This window comes from Lygodium microphyllum, chromosome 16, assembly GCF_053477565.2.
Source record: "Lygodium microphyllum isolate KBCC chromosome 16, Lygodium_microphyllum_v1.1.10, whole genome shotgun sequence".
Classification (NCBI taxonomy): Eukaryota; Viridiplantae; Streptophyta; class Polypodiopsida; order Schizaeales; family Lygodiaceae; genus Lygodium; species Lygodium microphyllum.
Window position 1 is genome coordinate 84,892,671 of NC_141150.1, and position 19,338 is coordinate 84,912,008.

Consider the following 19,338-nt stretch of genomic DNA (forward strand, 5'->3'; position numbering starts at 1 on the left):
TGCAATCATTTTGCTTGAGAATCTTGCCTTTGGAACTTATTAGGAAAATTCTCCCAACAGCTTGGGCCACGCTTCAAACTTTCCTTTCAATCTGAGTAGGATCTCAAAGTGTGTTTCTTCCATTCACATTCCTCTTAAATGCACATTATACATTCAAAGTAGTAGGACTGTGCCACAAAAGAAAATTGCTACTAAACTTTTGCCCTTAACAACTAGCTCTTTAAAGCCTCGCAACGAACCCATATATAACACCGTTCGTTACGTGGGATGGTAGGATGCCTTATCCTTCAACAATGTTGCATCCCGCGTATCCCACATGCATCGGCGTGCAATCCGGGCTTTGCGTATAAATTGTGCGGAGAGCAGCGTCGCCTACCTCGTCTGTCCCCGGTGGGCTCTCCTTGTTGCAGACCCCGCGTTGGTGGAGATACGATGCAACGGAGTCGTCGTTGGCCGAGTGAGCTCTCCATGCCACCCGCCGTCCGAGAGCTTGTCTCTCGCGAGGGGTAAGGCATGGACGGGGATGCTCGGCCTTGTCGCGGGAGGCTTGGGACGGCCCCCTGCCACCACCTTACTTACCTTAACATAACAACGAACGGAACAGCACAACAACAACAAACCACAAGAAGAGAAGAGTAAGAAAAGTAATAATTAATAAAAAAATAAGGAAGCAAAAGAAAGAAATGAAGAAAATTGACCCCCTAGCTGCCCGGCCACGGCCAACGATCCCACCCACCGTTTTCTGTTTTTAGTTTGACTCATACATAAAAACAGATGGATGGTTGAGTTGCCTCCTACGAAGAGGCCGCATGCATTGTACCTGAAGTAACCATTTGCGTATACAAAGACACCGAGTAATGCAATACCCGCCTCGCCAATTTTGAGGTCAGAAGGCCCTTGTAAGCATTTGGATTGATTCATACTTGCATAGAAATAGGAGAATGAGTAATAAATACAGATAAGGAAATAAAAGAAAAAGAAGAATCGTTGCATTCAAGCGAAGCACGTGAAAGAAATGAGGAAAAGTAGAGAAGTACCACCCGTCGGCACGCCGAGAACCAACCACCATTCTCTACTTTGTATTTTCCTCTCCTTTAAATATATGTAATAGCAACTCTCTAGTGGTATTATGTGAGGCTCGTAATGACAACCTTATGATTTTGATCCTTTATGTGGATGATATGTCGATTGTTGGGAGAGCTCATGATGAGTTGAATGCCTTGAAAGGTCAAATTAAGAAGATATTTGAAATCAAGGACATGCGATAGGCCTCACATATTCTTGGGATGCACATTACGCACAATTTCTCTAAGGGGATCCTCTACTTATCGCAGAAGGAGTACATCCAAAAGGTCCTTGAGCAGTTTCATATGTAGGATTGGTTGTCTTTTACCTTCTCACATGAAGGTTAGTCAAGCCGATTTTCCACAATGTGATGAGTAGAAGGCTGAGATGGCCAAGATGCCTTTTGTACAAATGCAAGGCTTGGGGAGAAACAACTGGTTGAGAGAGTGTAGAACCCCACCCTTTGGGGCACAGAGGATACATCTTAGATCGCGCACGTAATGAGGAGCTTGATCTGGGAGGTTTCCCAGAGAAGATCCACCAAATGTTGAATGAATATGACGTTACTCTCTTGGTGGCCACCACTACCACCACCATATCCACACCTAGCTCTACAACCCAGGTGGACACTAGCAACACTCATCGTGTGACATAGCATTTGCAATGGGAGTTGTGACATGCTATATGGCTACACCTGGACGATGGCATTGGGATGCTACCAAGGATATCATAAGATATTTAAAGGGCACAACAGCTATGTGCATCTATTATGGTGGCTAGGATATAGGAGTCATGGGATACATTAACTTTGATTGTGCAGGACATGTAGATAGCAGGAAGAAGTCCACCTTTGGCTATGTCTTTATCTTTGCTGAAGGTGTTGTTTCTTGGATGTCGAAGGTGCAGAAATACATCGCCCTATCTACTATAGAGGCAGATTATATTGCTGCCACTAAGACTTGCAAGGGAAGCCTTTCCTTAGGCTATCTAGTGGTGGCAAAGACCTTGGTATTATTGATGCAATCCCTACACTATATTCAGGTTCTATGAGTGCTATTCACTCAGCCAAGAATCCAGTCTTTCATGTGAAAATGAAGCACATTGAGGTGTGTTACCACTTTATTCAAGAGGTCATTGAGGATAAGTTTATTGAGCTTGTCAAGATCTCAAGTAATCAAAATCATAAAGATATGCTCAATAAAAGTCTCTCAGCAGCAGCGGCGGAGCATTTTTCCTTCCTTAGGAAGTTGATGGCCATTGGATGAGATGACGTCTTTTCTCATCTTGTGGTAATAATGTAGATTTGTACTTTGTCACTTTTTTCTTATTCTCTCCTCATTAGTGGGAAAACTTTCCTTTAAGTGGAAGGTTGTTGGGGATAAAGGTGCCTATGTCTAGCCACTCGTATATTAGTTACACTGGCAGTACCTACATACCCGCACACTTATACATTGCAAGTGGTGGATACCCATCACATTGTCACTTCATTCTTTATTCTTTCAATGACATTTGAATAAAGGAAAGAGTAATCACACATTGTGATTAGTAGAGTTCCCATATCTTATGTGTGTCTCTCTCTCTTACTCTTGCTTCTTCCACCATAGCTCTTGCTTCTGCTCCATGCTTTCACTTTAGGGCTCACTCCCTTCACCTTTATGGTGTGATGCTTTTTGTGAAAATCCTAAAAACCCCTAACTTTGGGTTTTTGAAGACCTTGTACAAAGATTTGGTTAATGCTTGTTGGTTTGGATACCCAATAAAACTCAACCTTCTAACACCTTAGGAGTTCAAATTCTCTTTATTCTTTGAATTTCTATAAATCATAGGAAATTTCTCTTGTCAAATTTGAGTTGTTGTACAAGTTGACCGGTGATGAGTCGGAGGTAAGTTCACACAGTGATCTTGAGGTGCCACAACCACCTAAGACCAGACGCACCAAAGGGGACCTGCCACTCCACCTAAGGCGTCGAAGGTTGAAGGAAGAACAACACAAGTAGTCTAGGGATATACAAGCTGAAGATCAAAGGAAACCACAAGACTTGCCAAAGCAATTTACTAAGTTTAAGAAAGGCAAGAGGGTAGTGATCTTGCTAGGAGCCAAATGACAAGGGCAAGCAAGCGAACTAATAGAGGTGATAACCAAAGTCAATGAGGTTAATCTCCCTAAGGAAGGGGAGATACCCTCACTTGTCTTTATTGCGGATTCCTTGACCAAGGAAGAGGAAGAAAGTCTCATTGCCCTCTTGTGTGAGAGTACATGGATGTCTTTGCTTGGTCCCTCGATGAGCTGAAAGGGGTAGATCCAAGTGTCGTACCTCATAATATCCCCATGACCCCCGATGCAATGCTGATCAAAAGTAGCGATCGTACCCTATGAATCCCAAGCATGCTCACTTTATCAAGAAAGAAATTGACAAGCTGCTAAGGGCACGTTTCATTTATGAGATTGAGCACACAGATTGGGTCTCGCCTATAGTGACCATACTGAAGAAGAATGGAAAGATTAGAGTGTGCGTCAACTACAAGAAGTTAAACGCTGCTACCAAGAGGGACAATCATCCTGGTGATCGAAATCCACACTAGGAGCTGTGTTGTGCTAGCTTGGTGACCACAATCTCGACTATCTACTAAAATTTGCTAGCAAATAACTCATAGTTATACAGAAATGAATTACTCACACAAACAAAGGAGAGGGGCTAGTGATGGTGTTTTTCATAAAGAAAATTCAGCATTATCTTCTGGCTATGCCCTTTATTTTCTTTGTTGACCATCAAGCCTTGCTGTATCTAGTAAACAAACCTTGCGCTATAGGATGCATATAGCTCGACGATTACTTTTGCTTCTTGAATTTGACTTCTTTTTCATCGTACGCAAGGGAAAGAAACACTATATGGCTAATCATATGTCTTACATACCTAGGTGAGAAGTCGTTAGATGATAGGGCATTGGAGACAAATTGCTAGATGCACATCTATACACCCTATCTACTAGCGAAAGAGACATGTTTAGAACCAACTTGATGCCATACTAGGCATACAACATGGTTCAAGTGCTTGAGTATAGACTACTTGACCAACCCATAGAAAAGGCCTGACTGAGGCGACTCATTCTCAAAATCCAACCCTATTAGTTAATAATAGGCCAACTCTATCAGCTAGGGCAAGACAGATTGTTGCGGAGATGCATGTGTGAGCACGAAATGCACCACGTACTAGTCGAGGCGCTATCGAAGGGTTTTCGAAAGCAAAGTCGCAACCACGGAGGACCTTGTCTAATTTTAGGATAGAAGATCAATCTAGTGAGATCAGATTCAATTTGAAAGCTCAATTTCAGATAATATGAGACATACAATCAGCTACATCTGATTGGGAGCATCTCCAATAAACGTCTTGACAAAAACTCATGTCATATAAATAGCATGTCTCTCCCAAAAGGAACAAAGTAATCTGAAGTAAGATCTAAGAGGTTGGAATAGGATCAAGAAGACATCTTTGTATTCAGGTACAGAAGAGTGATTTAATGGCAAATCAGACCAGATCCATCAATGGTTTCTCAAGGGTTTTGGAAGTAATGAGTGGTAAACATGCAGGTAATTGTCAATTTCGCACAATTCCAAAGGTTTGACCCAATTGTTTAAGCCTTGGTGAAGCAGAACTTGGTTGCAAGCAGTGGAAGATTACTATAGAAAGAGTGTTTAATCAAAACCATAAGTAATGCATCAATCAGCATCATTGTATCAATCATTGGGAGTTATCATCTAAAAGCAGAATCTGTTATGGCTGTTCAGTAATTTCCACATCATAATTTGTCCTTGATTTTTACTCCCCCTAGCACTTTGCCGGAATTATGCCACTTAGAAGTGCAGATAGCTCTTTGATTTGCTGAAAGAAAGAACAGTCAGCATAAAGAGGACTTCTTTCTCAACAGGAGTAGCATTGAATTTTAGGATCTGGAAGCTTTCGAACAATTTTGGACCATTTTCCACACCATGTCAAAGTTTCCTTCTCAGTGTAGAATTTCACAGCAAAACCGTGTCTCAGGACTGCCCCGCTCATGAATCACAGTTGAAAACCTGACAAGTAATGGTCTCTGCACACCAGGAGCACGTAGAAAATCTGCACATATGAGGTGTGAAATATCATGAGTCACTTCAAAGAAGCCCTTTGCGCTGGTACCTCTGGCATGGACAATACGTTCAGGAATTCTGCTGGGATCGCAATTGATAATCCCCCTGCTGTTCTGCGAGATTAAACGGGTAATTTTTTTTTAAACGCACAAACTTGGCGTCCTCTCCTTATTAGCAATCATTTGTTTTTTCCCTTCCTGATCACTCTCCTCCTTTTTTCCCAGAAAATCCCACAATAGCCCCCTCCCCTCTTTCACCGTTTTCAACAATTTGCCGCCCACCTCCAGTAATTCCTATGATAAGTGCATTCCATGAAACTATGTCTTGAACTGAACACCTGCCGTGATTCTGTAAACAAGCCACAGCTATGTTGTACAAAGTCACAAGTGTGTTGCCAACATGAAGCTCTTTATCCAGTCCCCTTTTGTATATCTCTACATGGAGTTCTCGGCCTGTATCTAAAGCTCCTAAGGTGGCACAAGCTCTCAAACAAAGAGCAAAGTAATGGCACCCACAGACACACCTTCCACTACCATTTGTTTAAAACAATCTAAAATTTATTCACCAAGCCCATGCTGAGCATAAGATGCAACCAATGCAGCCCATGACACTGCATCTCAAACAAGCAACTGATCAAACACCTCTCGTCCTTCTGCAAACTGATCCACACTTCCCATACATGCCAATCAATGTGTCACCAACAAAAATGTTTTTTTCCAGCCCTGATTTCCTCAACTCTGCATGTATTTCTCGACCTGTCTCCAAGGCTTGAGTAGTATCACAAGCTTTTAACCAGAGAACAACTAGGACAGTATCCACAGATATACCCTGCTCTTTCATTTCCTCAAAACATTGTAAAGCCAAATTGCCCTCATGGTTATCAACGTATGCCTTTATCATTACAGTCCATGAGACAATGTCTTTAACAAGCAGTTTGTCAAACACTTTCTGCCCTTCTGCATACAACCCACATCTGCCATACATGTCTATTAGCATGTTTTCTATTAAAAAATCTGTTTCTAATCCTGATTTCCTGATCTCAGCATGGATCTCTCGACCTGCTTTTATGGCTCCTCTACTGCCACATGCTTTCAAGCAGATAATAAATGTGATAGCATCTGCAGAAATACCATCCAGCTGTAGACGTTGGAAACATTCCAGTACTTTCTCATTGAGACCATGTTCAGCGTATCCTGCAATCAATGCAAATCAGACAACTACATCTCGAACAGGTAGTGCATAAAAAATTTGGCATGCCTTTGCCAATGATCCACAATTGATGTACATGTCTACCAGTGTGTTGCCGATGTACACATCTGTTCCAAATCCCCTAGTAATTACTTCTCTATGTATTTGATAACTTGTTTCTGGAGCTCCTGTGATACTAGATGCCTTCAAGATGGAAACGAATGTGATGGGATCAGGGCTGCAACCTTCAAGTTGCATTTGTTGAGAACATTTCAGTGCCTCATCACCAAGGCCATGTTCCACATATGCTGCAAAATGGCCTTCACTTGATTTATACTTTCAGCATATATTTGCATTATTAACAAATTGATTGCAAATGCAATTCACTGATCTACTAGCAAATCTGACCAGATCTATACCTGAGGCTTTATAAATCCAGGTAATCACTGTCTTGTCCGCTCCTCCTGATGCAAATCTTTTACCATCCCTTGAATAGGCCACACAATACACGATATCTTTGTGCCCCTTAAGACTATGAACAACAATCCCTTGCAAATTTTGAATGTACAAGCTCAGTCTTTCTTCTTCCTCTTCACCTCCATTGCAAGATCCAAGGTAGATGGTAATCGATCTTCTAGTGCTTCTGAAACTGAGCCAAACTTCCCAAAAATCTCCACCACTATGCTTCCCACAAATATATTCACTTCCAAACCCCTCTCCACTATACTAGCACGCAGAACAAAAATGTAAACACAACAATTAAGTATGTACAAAGTAACAAATGTCACACACACAACTTTTTGGTGGATTCCACACCTCGGATGCACAGTAGTACGACAGTGCACGGTGGAATTGCCGCAGAGGACACTTTAGGGGGGAGATACGACACCCCGCAAGGTGCTATAGTCTCAACTCTAGTAGCCCACGCTTTTCCAAGATACAACATGATTTGTGAAACAATGTGATGAGTTCCAATGGACCAAGGTGCCAGTTTTCAAGGACACAATGGAGCTAAGTCCCATCATTGCAAGACAATCATTCGAGAAATGGAGGATTGACTTCATTGGGCCTATCAATCCCACAGCTCAATATTTGAAAGCCAAATACATCATCATTGCCCCAATTATCTCACAAAGTGGGCGAAAGCTCGAGCCACCAGGAAGAGTGACGCACAAGCCACTGCTAAGTTCTTATGTGAGCAAGTAATCTCTCGATTTGGTTGCCCCATCGAACTTGTCAGTGATCAAGGCATGCACTTCATCAATGAGGTGATTGCTCATCTCCTGTCCATTGAAAATCCCCACCCTACTACCCTCAAGAAAATGGTGATGTGGAATTGAAAAATAAGACTCTAGTAAATGTCCTGACCAAGGTATTCTCTTATTCTTGTAGAAACTAGGATAACAAGCTAATGGCAGCCTTGTGGGCCTATCGAATAGCTTATAAAGTAGCTGTGGGATAGACTCCCTTTAGGTTGACCTATGAAACTAAGGAAATTCTACCTGTGGAATTCTCCATTCCTAGCTTGAGAATCGCTATTCAAGAGATATGGGAGGGAAAGAAAGCATGGACAGAATGTCTAGTTGAGCTAAAACTCTTATAAAAAACTTGACTTCTAGCCACCCATGCGCTGATCTGCAAAAAGGCACGATGCAAGAGCTAGTTTGACAAGCATGTCAAGCAGTAAAATTTCAAACAAGGTGACTTCGTATTGTTCTACTCGGTCAAGGGACATAAGCAGAAAATGAATTTTAGGGGGTTAAGACCTTTTAGAGTTCGCACCATACGCCAAACTGGTAATGTAGAACTTGAAACCCTAGAGGGTTAGGGCATAGGCTTCTTTAATGATAGCCACATAAAAAAGTACTACCCTCCCACACATCTACTACATGAACCCCCTATGCTAGAAGCCCCTGTCAATGTAGGAGTAGCCACCATTACGGAGATTAAAGATGAGGATGAGGAAGTTGTAGCTCCGTTGGCTTACCTACACATGACCATTACAACCCAGGAGACACACGCCATTGATGCATTGATCGATGAGGGCATTAACTTTAATATCACGACTCACGATCATTGGACTCAAATTGGCAAACCATAGCTACAGCCCACTAATGCCAAACTTAGCCCATTTGGGGGCCGATCATATGAACTTCTGGGAAAGTGCAAAGTTGCAGTCTCTATCAAGTCAAAAATCTTTCCCATGATCTTTTATGTGTTTCCAAACACGAAAGATGTAGGTGCAAAATCGTTGTTAGGACAAACCTTTAAGAAGTAGGCCCACTGTGATGTTGACTACTAGTCATAGTGTATTCACCTAGCCATCGGCAACGTACAAATCGTCGTAGCTTTCAGCAAGGGCTATGCGACTCCATCACCATCGGTAGAGAAATCCACCATCAAGCCTAAGGAGGGGGATCGTGATTTGTCGCCACCACCCACCAAACCTCAGCACCAAAAAAAAGCCAACCACAAATCTAAAACCCTTGAATACTAGTTCAAATGGGTACAAAAACATCCAAGACTGCCGCCTAGGAGCACCCAACCATGAGCTTGCAAGGCTAGAAACCTCCCCTCAAAACCTAGGACGCCTAGAAGAAACCATATTGCGAGCGTAAGGCTATTATGAAGGTAATACTTGGATTTGGATACCTACAGTGAATATGGCCAAGGACACTATTGAAACGCTACCCTCAAGCATGAGCACACCAAACATCAAGATGAATCAAGCATCAATGCCACAAAAGCCTCTGGCTGTGCTACAAGGCCCATTGCCATTTGAAAACCTAAATCCATCAAGACTCAATAAGTCTATAGATCCAAATCGTAGCCTGCTACTCCTAAACTACCTCAACCTTGCCCTGGTAGTACCCCAACCATCGCCCAAGCATCTAGTAGTGCACCACCAACCTCACTGGCCATGCCAAGTGTACGAAGGCCACAACCCCAACCAGAACCGCAACCAGAGTTGCACCTGTCAGCTACTGAACAGTCAAGCCCAACCAAACCTCAATCACTTGTTAGCCTTAGGGGATCCATTCTAACCTTGGCCACAGACTTAGGTGAGAATACATGTGATGTCTTGGTTGCTTTCCGCAGATGCTTGGATGCCACGTTTACCATGCTTGCTGAAAGCTACGATCGACTAGACTGAGGTCTTTTGGATGAGGCTTTAGCAATGGAAGTGTGAATGCTACCTTGCTCATGGGAGGAATCTGAATTCGTATTTTTCAAAGCATTCGACCACCCTACAACATGGACCAATATGCCCAAATGCAATAAAACCCCAATTTTTATCCTTGGCTTATGCAAAAGTAAGCACACTAACCATGCGTGGAACCCCCTTAATCTATAATCCTAGGAAGGATTCTTCTTATTTCTGCAGGGGAAGGGGGTAAGGTGGAAATAAGAATAAAATGCAAAAGAAAATGAAAACAAATCAAAACCAATTCATGGCTAAGAAAAAGGGTCATAAAATTTGGAATGTATGGACTACTTGAGGGAGACGTTTAATTCTATAATTAAGCATTTCAATTCCATTAGCATCTGATCTTTTTCCTCTGCATATAATTGTTTTGAAAAGAACTAATGGTGAACACGGATTCATGACAGGCACCCAGCATGATGACAGGCCAAGAGAAAGCCAGCAAGTTGCCATTTTCACAAGAAGAGCAAGCAAAATATGGCCTTTCCGTGAAAATAAGGGCCTTTAACCAGTTCAAGTCCAGGCCCTGTCTTGAACTTGGAGGATGTTGCCAGGGAGCAACAAGCAGTGAAGCAGATTGTCGAACAATGCCATCTGCAAAAGTACATGGAGGTAGTTGGTCAAGGAGTGGACTACAGCTAGTGTGTGGAGTTCCTTCAGACCTTTGGTAGGAGCCACGGCACCATGATAGTGCAGAAAATAGAAGAAACCCGCCAAGTCGAGATCGAATTGACTCCAGAGTTGGTGGAGAAAGCATTGAGTCTAGCCAATGATAAGGTGGAAAGGCAGCTGAAGAGAGATGTGTATGCCATGTTAGGAATGGACAAGCTGATGGTCCACATAAATGATGGCATCAACTTGGCAAACATCCCCAACCCCGAAATCCAACTCCAAGCCAAAATGATGCACACACTATTCTCTAGCCAAAGGTACAACTCAATAATGAGGCGAATCAATGTGCCTATGCTGGAGAGCATTGCAGCAAGATCCCTTGATGAAGTAAATGTAAATGGCTTTGTGTGGAAGACCATTGAGTCTTCAGCAAAAGAACTAGCTACAGGAGGGAGGAAGACCACTAGGAGGAGAGTCCCCTACTACTAGGGCAAAAAGAAAAGTGTCATCCTCAAAGGCCTCTACCATCGGATTCGGTGGGGTTTTGACAACTGTAATAAGTGAAGCATTGGGGGAAGGACAGGGTGAAGGAGAAGGAATTGGAGAAACACTAGAGAGGTCACCTCCTCACAATGAATAGTAGCCACACTCTAGTGAAAGGACAGTGAGTGATGATGAGGAAGGAGAAAAATAAATGCCAAGAAGCCCAACGAAAGCCAAAGAAGAAGGATTTGCAAGAGAAGGATGAGGAGGAAAGCAGGAATAAAGAAAAATTAGACTTACAAAAAGCTAAAAAAGAGTCTAAGAAGAAAGAGGAAGAGAGGAAGAAGAAAGAAAACGAGGAGTCAGAGAGGCTGAAAGAAGAATCAAGAAAATCTGAGGAGGAGAGAAAAGGGAAGGCAACTGAATAAGAGGAAGAGTTGAAAAGGAAGGAAGATGAAGACATGGTTCTAGAAACACGTATATCTATAGAGGAGCAGTGTAGACAGGATGAGTTGTGTGCCATGAGAGCCGACTAGAGATGAAGACCCTAGCTCAAGCACACAAGCACTAGAGATCACGCCACCCGTAGTGAAAAAAGGCAAGGGCAAGGCCCCAATCGATCCCATCCCTACTCTCCTAGTGCCCACGACCCCCACAACTATACCCACTCTAAGCTCCATAGCCAAAGTGCATGCTAGCAACCTCATGGCTCAGGTACAGTAGTTTGTTAATAAAGAAATGGCCCAAGGAATGGGGGAAGATACCCCCATACCAGGAACTAAAACACCGATGTGGAGCCCCGAGAGGAACACCAAGGAAAAGGGAATTCTCTTGCAAGAAAATCTATCTTGTAACACCAACAAGCATGTTTATTATGTTTCATATGATCACAATGAAGAAAAGAACACCAAGCACAACAAATCTTCATGCAGCATCATGTAGATCTCCCACGGATTTGATAGAATCAACCATATTCTTCAATATCTTCATAAAATCCATCAATAGAACAAAGAAAGCAAAGGAATACACCATCTTGGAATGGAAATACATCACATAGTATTCATCTTCAATATCTTCATAGTCTTCTCTCTCAATCTCTCATATACAATCACTCTGTTTCAGTAGATTTGGCTATCTCTGACTCTCTCTCTCTCTCTCTCCATCAATAATACATCATATCCTCACTACAATCTCTCAAATCACTCTCAAAAATCCTTCTTAGGTCGTGGATACCCCTCCCAAGAGGTATGTCTGATATGAAGAGTCACCAGAGCCACTACAGTGTCTTTTCATAGCTCACTACTGTCACTTCACTCTAGTCTTCACTTGAGTCTTCAGCAGCTACTTCTTCTAGCTCTTTTTGCACTTGTATTCACCTCTTTCCAAGGCTAGAAAAATTTCCCAAGCTACATATACATTCTACAGAACACATACAGAAGCATACAGAACAGTCACAGAACAGTACCAGAATAGCTACAGTACAGAACAGAAACAGAACAGAGACAGAAGCTCAGAAGACCTACAGAAGGTTACAAAAGGTTATCAAAACCACATAACTCATACTCAAACCATTCCAAAATTTCACAAACCATTCAATAAGCTTTCACAAGATCTCAGTCTTCATCAATCAACACTCCATCCCTCCTTACAGAAGACAATAAGAACAAAACAGACCAAAACAGAGCAAAACAGAAGGTATACAGAACCAATCAGAACCTATCAGAACATCATAGAGCCACCAATAAACATCATGAACTTCCAAAACACAATCAATATCATCCAAAACACTCTCAAACCACTTCCAAACCAATCAAGCATCTCATAAAATCAGCCATTCAGCTCTCAAAAACAACAAAAATCAGCCAAAAAACAAGTCATTTCAACACTCAACATATCCCCACACTTAATAAGGAAGCATCCTCGCGACCCAGGAAAAAGGGAATACAAGTTCAGGGAAAAGCTCAACTTTGATCGTCAATATCTCTTCAAAAAGAATCCATCCACCACGACCCCAACTTTTAACCTGTTTCTGATATAAAAATACAAAGAAAGGAAAACCCTTTTTACAGTAACACTTCTCATCAAACTAAAAAATCACAACAAATTTGTAAAGGATATAAGAGGATTCTTCTTCTTCATCAGCATCAGCTTCAACTCTGCAACCACGACCCAACACAACAATTCTCCAAAATGTAACTCGCACACGAAATCCAATCCAATAGGAAACCACCACGTTCGTTTGACATAAATGAACTCACAACACAAACACTACACACAACACAATCATCTGAATGACTCCTCCAAAAAGAGAGATTTTCATTAAAAAGCATCCACCATACATTGGAAAGGTATCAATGAAGATGATCCCTCTTGAAAGATTGATGTTTTCGGAAACGATCCATAGATAAGGATTCATCTACAAAGTTTTTGGGAGGATTTTGAAAAAACTGAAGACATCACATCCTTTCTAACAGGACCAGGTATCTGCTAGGCAAACAAAGGGCATGAAAATACAAAATATCCAGCTGTTGGGAATCAATGCTCACATTGACATTCATGCACAACTTTGGAATAGGCTTGGAATCATTATGAGAGTGCCTATGCATATACGCCAGGTACCAAGCAAAGTGAGTAGTTAATCTCACTGAGGGATCCGCAGACTGGGAATACTGCTGAGCAAAATGAACATAGTTCTGATAAGCTTGACTGGAAGCTGTCCATTCTCCTGGAATTACTGGCCAATTGATCTGAGGTCTTGTAAGGGAATCATCCGAACTCCATCCCCTTCTCCTGGAAATCTGATTATCAAACCCGTCACAGTCACTAACCAACTGAGGTGGTTGAGATATAGAAGTGTTAGGAGAGGGTAGTGGAATAAGGGAAGGGGATGAAGGGAGGGATAGGCAAAATCATAAAAGGAAGAAAAGGTTAAAGAAGGAGTGGCAGAAATTTGGAGGGAATCACTAAGGAAGGGTGTTAACTGATAAATAGGAAATGTGGAGGGTACATGAATGGATGGAGAAGGACAGGGTGGAGAAGGGGAAAATACCCTATCCTCAATAAAGGAACAGTATGTAAAAATGGGAATTTGAGGGAAAGATGAAGGTTGGAAAAGAAGGGGTAAAATAATTGTGGAATTAGATTGACAAAGGGAAAGATATATAGCATAGCAGTGAGCCATTTGTTGGTAATAGAGGAGGGTAGGAACAGAAGGTCCTAAGAGAGATCGTCGATGATAGGCATCAAAGAAGGAAGCATCAAACGGATTATGTTTTGAAAGATAGGCTAAGAGATCCATCCTCAGTTGATTAGTACTCTGGGCAGAGATAGGAGCTGTGTTTTGTCTTTGATTCAGGACCACAGAATCAATCATGGGATGCCACGAATTATCATGACAATCAGCCACTTTGGAGGAGTAACTCTGGAACATGTCAGCTATGCGCAATTCCAAATGGTTGACATACAAAACAGCCTGTAAGACCACATCCCCCACATACCATGCCATATCCACCTCATCTGGAATTAACAAGTCTCCTCGTAGATACATGTAGGATATCAACATGGTATCTGGCGTGACAGAATCTTCAAACACCATCCTTACTACCTCTGTCAGCAACTCAGCAGACCAAGTCCCACTCCATCCATTCTCTGGAAGAGGTAAATCCATCGTGGAAAGCTTCATGTAGAAGACCAACTTCTGTAAGTGGTAGTGGACAAAGAAAGAATGGTCTGGTGGAACATATTCCTGAAACTGCTCAAATGTAGACCATAACAAGTCTATTCTGGACTGCAATCTTTCCACTTTATCTTGGAATAGAGGACACAAAGTAGCCTGTCTCTGAAGAGCAGCCAAGTCCTGCTGTGAAAGAGAAGGAATCAATGGAACATTAGGGCTTGGAGGAACAGAGTGGGATTTTGCCAGTTGATCTTGCAACTGCTGGATTTGAGAGGCTTGGGAGGCCACTGTGTCATTAGCAATCTGTAAAGCTGAAAGTTTGTCATCTAAGATAGCTTGAAACTCCTGTGCTTCTCTGGACATCCTCTCATTATCCTCTGAAAGGCTAGTAACCTGGGATTGAGCCTCTAGTAACTGGATCTTCAAAGAAGAGATCTCATCGCTTTGGGTGGCAACCAGTTGGGTTTGTTGTTCCATTTTCTTAAACAAATCTGCTAGGGTATCCTTAGCAGAAGCTAACTCGGATGTTGCCTTATGCAACTGGTCCTTAGACTGCATGAGTTCTTCATAAAAAGACGCGTACAGCTGTTGAACGCAGGCTGTCACTGACAACTCAATGGAACTCTGAATATCTTTACAGAGGAAAGGAATTGCATCTCCTGAGACTAGACTGTTCAGTGAGGGAACTGATATGTCCAATGATCCTTCTCGATGTGCTCTGAACAGGTTATTACAAGTGAGATACCCAGGAAGATCACTGCCAGAGGTAGCAAGAATGGGTACTGAAGGAAGTACGGAAGGAGCTTTATCCGCTATCCTCTTCAAGCGTTTGCGCTGGATGACCAGGGGAGGCGGAGAATCATCATCCTCTATGTCAATGGGTTCGGACTCATCTGAAGGTGGAGGAGGAGGTACGGGATCTGATGGAGGAGGTGGAGGCACAGTCTTCGGTAAACCTGAATAGGTCAAGTAGGCAGACAAATATGATCTATATGTGACATTGGTAACATTACCCCTGGTGACTTTGACGAAATGTTGATCCATTTTAGTGAGGAGGTAAGTGCTCCAATCAATAGCAACTCCTTTCAACACCATCCTGGAAGCTGTAAAAAGCTCTTTGGACAAGTATTGGGATGGCATTTTGGCAGGCATAAACCTGTCCTGGAGAAAATGACAGATCGACTTCCATATGGGATCAGTGATCATGGAAAAGGAAACTCCTGAAGAGTTGATCACCTTCTTAACATCCAGCATTTCCCTTGTTTGCTTTTGCAACAGCTTCAGAATCTCTTCATTAGAGAAAAGCTGACGAGTGGTAACAAAAGGTTCACCTTTGGAGGGAAGAGACAGAGCCTTCCCTAAGCCTCGAGGTGTCAAAGTCATAGAAATTCCCTGGACTAGTCCTATCTTCTTGCTGTAGGAGGCCAGAAACTCATCACATAACGATGGATCCTCTGGAAGCAATGGAAAGGAGGTAGCCACAAAAGCAGCGAGTCCCGTCTTCGTGAGAGGCTCAAAAGTAAGTAGGGAAGAGTAATCCCTACTAACTAATGGGACGTACTGGATAGGGGGAGGAGCATGAGAAGGCGCCATTCAGATGGTTACATACACACCACAAACACAGACAATCAAGGAGAATGCCTGCAAAGCAACAGACAAAAATCCAAGGATAAGAGAATAACCAAAACAATAAAACGTGACTCAACCAACTAACCCCAAGCAAACCACAGCCTAGAAAAAATTCGACATGACCTTGAGACAAATGCGACTGAAAGCTTCATGCTATGCATCAGACAAACACCCAGAACCCCGTATCAGGCAATGAAAGAAAAAACTGCATATCGTACCCGTAACCGTATCAAAGACAGGAAACCAAAACAATACCACATCCGACACATATCAAGACTACATAGTTGATAAACCAGTGGTTAACCATGGAAATAACTCCAATGACTGCGCATACCCATCCCACGAAACGGTTCATTAAAAAGGGGAATTAAGTGCAGTGAGGGGGAATCAATTTAATGAAGGGTTGATTTTAATAATTTATTAAGAATGGGTGAATTTTTATTAAGTGATAAACCTTAGCAAGAAAACAGCGGTTCCTTATTATAAATTTAATTACCAATTATTAGGTGAAAACGGTGCATTAATTCGAATCCCGGACTTCGATACCCAGACTGGGTCTCTAAATGGAAGTTCATGGATTACAAATTAAGGTGATGTGGAGCGCTTTTTGCTAGCGCGTGCCCTTGTGACGGCGGGTTTATTTTAATTAAAAATTAAAGTGCCTCTGTAGCGCACGTAGCGCGTGCTAAGTGAACGGCGGGTTTATTTTAATTAAAAAAATATGGTGTAGTTATATAACGCGAATGCGCGTCCCATGGTAGTAGTCAGGTGTCATTTATGTTAATTATGGGTTTCGTTTGTTTGTTGTGGTTGGTTTTCGTGGTGGAGTTTTGTAGTTTTATATTAACCGTGGGTTTTGGGGAGCTTTTGTTATTATTATTATTATTTTTTTTGTTTTAAAAAACATAACAAAAAAAAGGGAAATACCTGGTAGTGGGTGTATGAAAATGCAAAGAATGCGCTCTCCTCAATCCAAAAATATCTGGATTTTTTTTTCCTAGATGGTTAGTGGGTGTGTGGATGAAAAATGAGTTTTTATGTTATTTTTGTTTTTGATTTTTTTTTTATGAATTTAGGTGTTACATGAAGTAGTTGTTCAGCTTAGAAAATATGTCAAAAATAAGTAAAAATGGTAATGGAAGTTTTAGGAAATTTTCGAAAATTAATTTGGAATTTTTAAGCATTTTTAAAGAATTTTTCATGGTTTTGAGTATTTTTAAAAGAACGTTGAATTTTTTTATAAAAATAGGTTGAAGTTTTTTCTTGAAATTGACAGGTTAGAAAAAATAGGCAATTGGTTGCAGAAATAGTAGGAATGTGTCTAGATTTTTCTTTTCTTTTTTTCAAAATTTTAAGTGTTTTTTAATATTTTTTTTAAATTGTCAATGGTTTTGTTTGTTTGTTTTTTTTTTTGAAAGGTTTCGGGTGTTTGAATTAAAAATCTAGGAAAATACCCAGAAATAGGCTGCGTGGCAGCTGCGTGTCAGCAACCGGCTAATGATCTTCCGCACACGATCCCGCACACGAAATCGCACAAGCAATCGCGATCACTCACTCGTGCGTACACACCTGCGCGTGTGTCGACGGCTCGAGGGTGGCTGCAGGTGGGACGGGGGTTTATGGAGGTTTGGGTGTGGTGAGCTGCTTCGGGAGAACAGGGGGCTTACAGCGGGGTAGGGGGGTTGTGTGTGTTTGTGGGCGCGGGTGGGGGTTAGGTGGAGGTGTAATGGTGGGGAGGAACAAGGGCTTGCAGGAGGTAGAGTGTGTGTGTGGAATAGTGGGGGGAAAGAACTGAGATGGGGTAGCTGGGTTTGGTTGCAAGGGGGGAAGGGGGGTTTAGGTGGGGGGGTGTGGTTATGTGTGTGATGGGGGGCTTGGGTGGGGTAATGGGGGTGGGAGGGTTGGTGTGTGTGTTTGGGGGAAGGGGGGCTTAGAGGAGGTAGGTGTGTGCTTAATGGGGGGTGTGAAGGGGGGCTTGTATAGGGGGGGGGGGGGGGGGGGGAAGGGGTGTGTTCTGGGGGAATGAGGGCTAAGATAGGGAAATGGGGGGTGGATGTGGTTGCTAGGGGAATGGGGATTAGTGTGGGGGTGGGGTGGGTGTGTATGTGCAGTGGTGGGAACAAGGGCGTGTGTGGGGGTGAAGAGGAGAGTGTGTGTGCTGGGGGGAAAAGGGGGCCTGGTTGGGGGTGGGTGGGGAGTGTGTGATGGGGGGCTTGGGTGGGGTAATGGGGGTGGGAGGGTTGGTGTGTGTGTTTGGGGGGAAGGGGGGCTTGTATGGGGGGGGGAAGGGGTTTGAACTGGGGGCACGTGGCAGGGCGGATAGGGTGGGAGGAGGTCAACGTGGCGAGAGGTCGTGGCAGAGGCGGGCGGTTGACGTCGTCACGGCGGCAGGCTACACGGTGGAGCGGCGGCGGGGCTCACGTGGCAGCTGTGACGGGCGCTGCGACGGCATTCGCACGGCGAGCAGGGGCAGGCGATCGACGTCGGGCAACGGCATGCTGGAGCAAAGGTGGGGCGGTTGACGTCAGGCGATGGCGGCAGGCTAGAGCAGAGGCGGAGCGGTCCACAGAGGCGGCGCTGCAGGACGCCACAGGAGGGCGTCGTCGTCCCGCACCTAGAGGCGACGGCTACAGGGTGGCGAGGGGAGGGCGCCGGCGACTGCAGGGCTGGCAGAGAAGGGCGCCGGCGACTGCAAAAGAGGACGAGGGGAAGAGGGAAGGGAAGGAGGGCGTCGTGAGGGAGGAGAGAAGGGAGGAGAGAAGGAGGAAGGGAGGAGAGGAAGGAGAAGAAGGAGGGGAGGAGAGGGAGGAGAAGAAGGAGGGGAGGAGAATGGAACAGAGGAGGAGGAGGGAAGGGTAGGAGCAGGGAGATGGAGATGGAGGGAGGGAGGGGGGGACACGCAGAGGGAGAGGGAAAGGTAGTTGGGGTGGGGAGGGTCGGGGAGAGAGAAGGGTGGGGGGATAGGTAAGGGTATGGGGGGGTGGAAAGGGTGGGAGGGTATGGGCAGGGGCCCATGGGTTAGGGTACCCAAGGGATGGGGCAGGGGGGGTCCATAGGGGGGTGCCCAAGGGAGAAAATGGGCGGGGGGCCCAGGCAAGAGAGGCGTACCCCCGTCCCACGCGCGTGCGCGGGGCGGGGTAAAAAAATTTGCTGTGACGGGATTGAAAGGGCGCTCGGATGCGGGGACGAGGCACGTGGATGCGACCGGGGCGCGTTAAGACGCGTAAAATTGAAAACGGGCGCGTTCATGCGCGGGACGGGCGCGCAAAAACACATAAAAATAAAGAAAAATTAATATCTCCCAATCCAGACGTCAAAACGAAATGGCGTAAAAACAAAAAGTGGACAAGACTG

The 19,338-nt window shown here is 43.8% G+C and overlaps 1 protein-coding gene across 1 annotated transcript in view; it reads right to left on the minus strand.

Annotated features, from left to right (window-relative positions):
- Positions 1 to 5,070: 5,070 nt before the first annotated feature.
- Positions 5,071 to 19,338, minus strand: part of LOC148023062 (pentatricopeptide repeat-containing protein At5g27110-like) — a 93,346-nt gene continuing 79,078 nt past the window's right edge. The window contains exons 8-11 of the mRNA XM_087695304.1: positions 6,496 to 6,715; positions 5,852 to 6,384; positions 5,449 to 5,539; positions 5,071 to 5,180 (exon numbers count right to left, since the gene is read on the minus strand). Coding sequence (XP_087551430.1) covers positions 5,071 to 5,180; positions 5,449 to 5,539; positions 5,852 to 6,384; positions 6,496 to 6,715 — 954 coding nt within the window. The remainder of the gene's footprint in view (positions 5,181 to 5,448; positions 5,540 to 5,851; positions 6,385 to 6,495; positions 6,716 to 19,338) is intronic.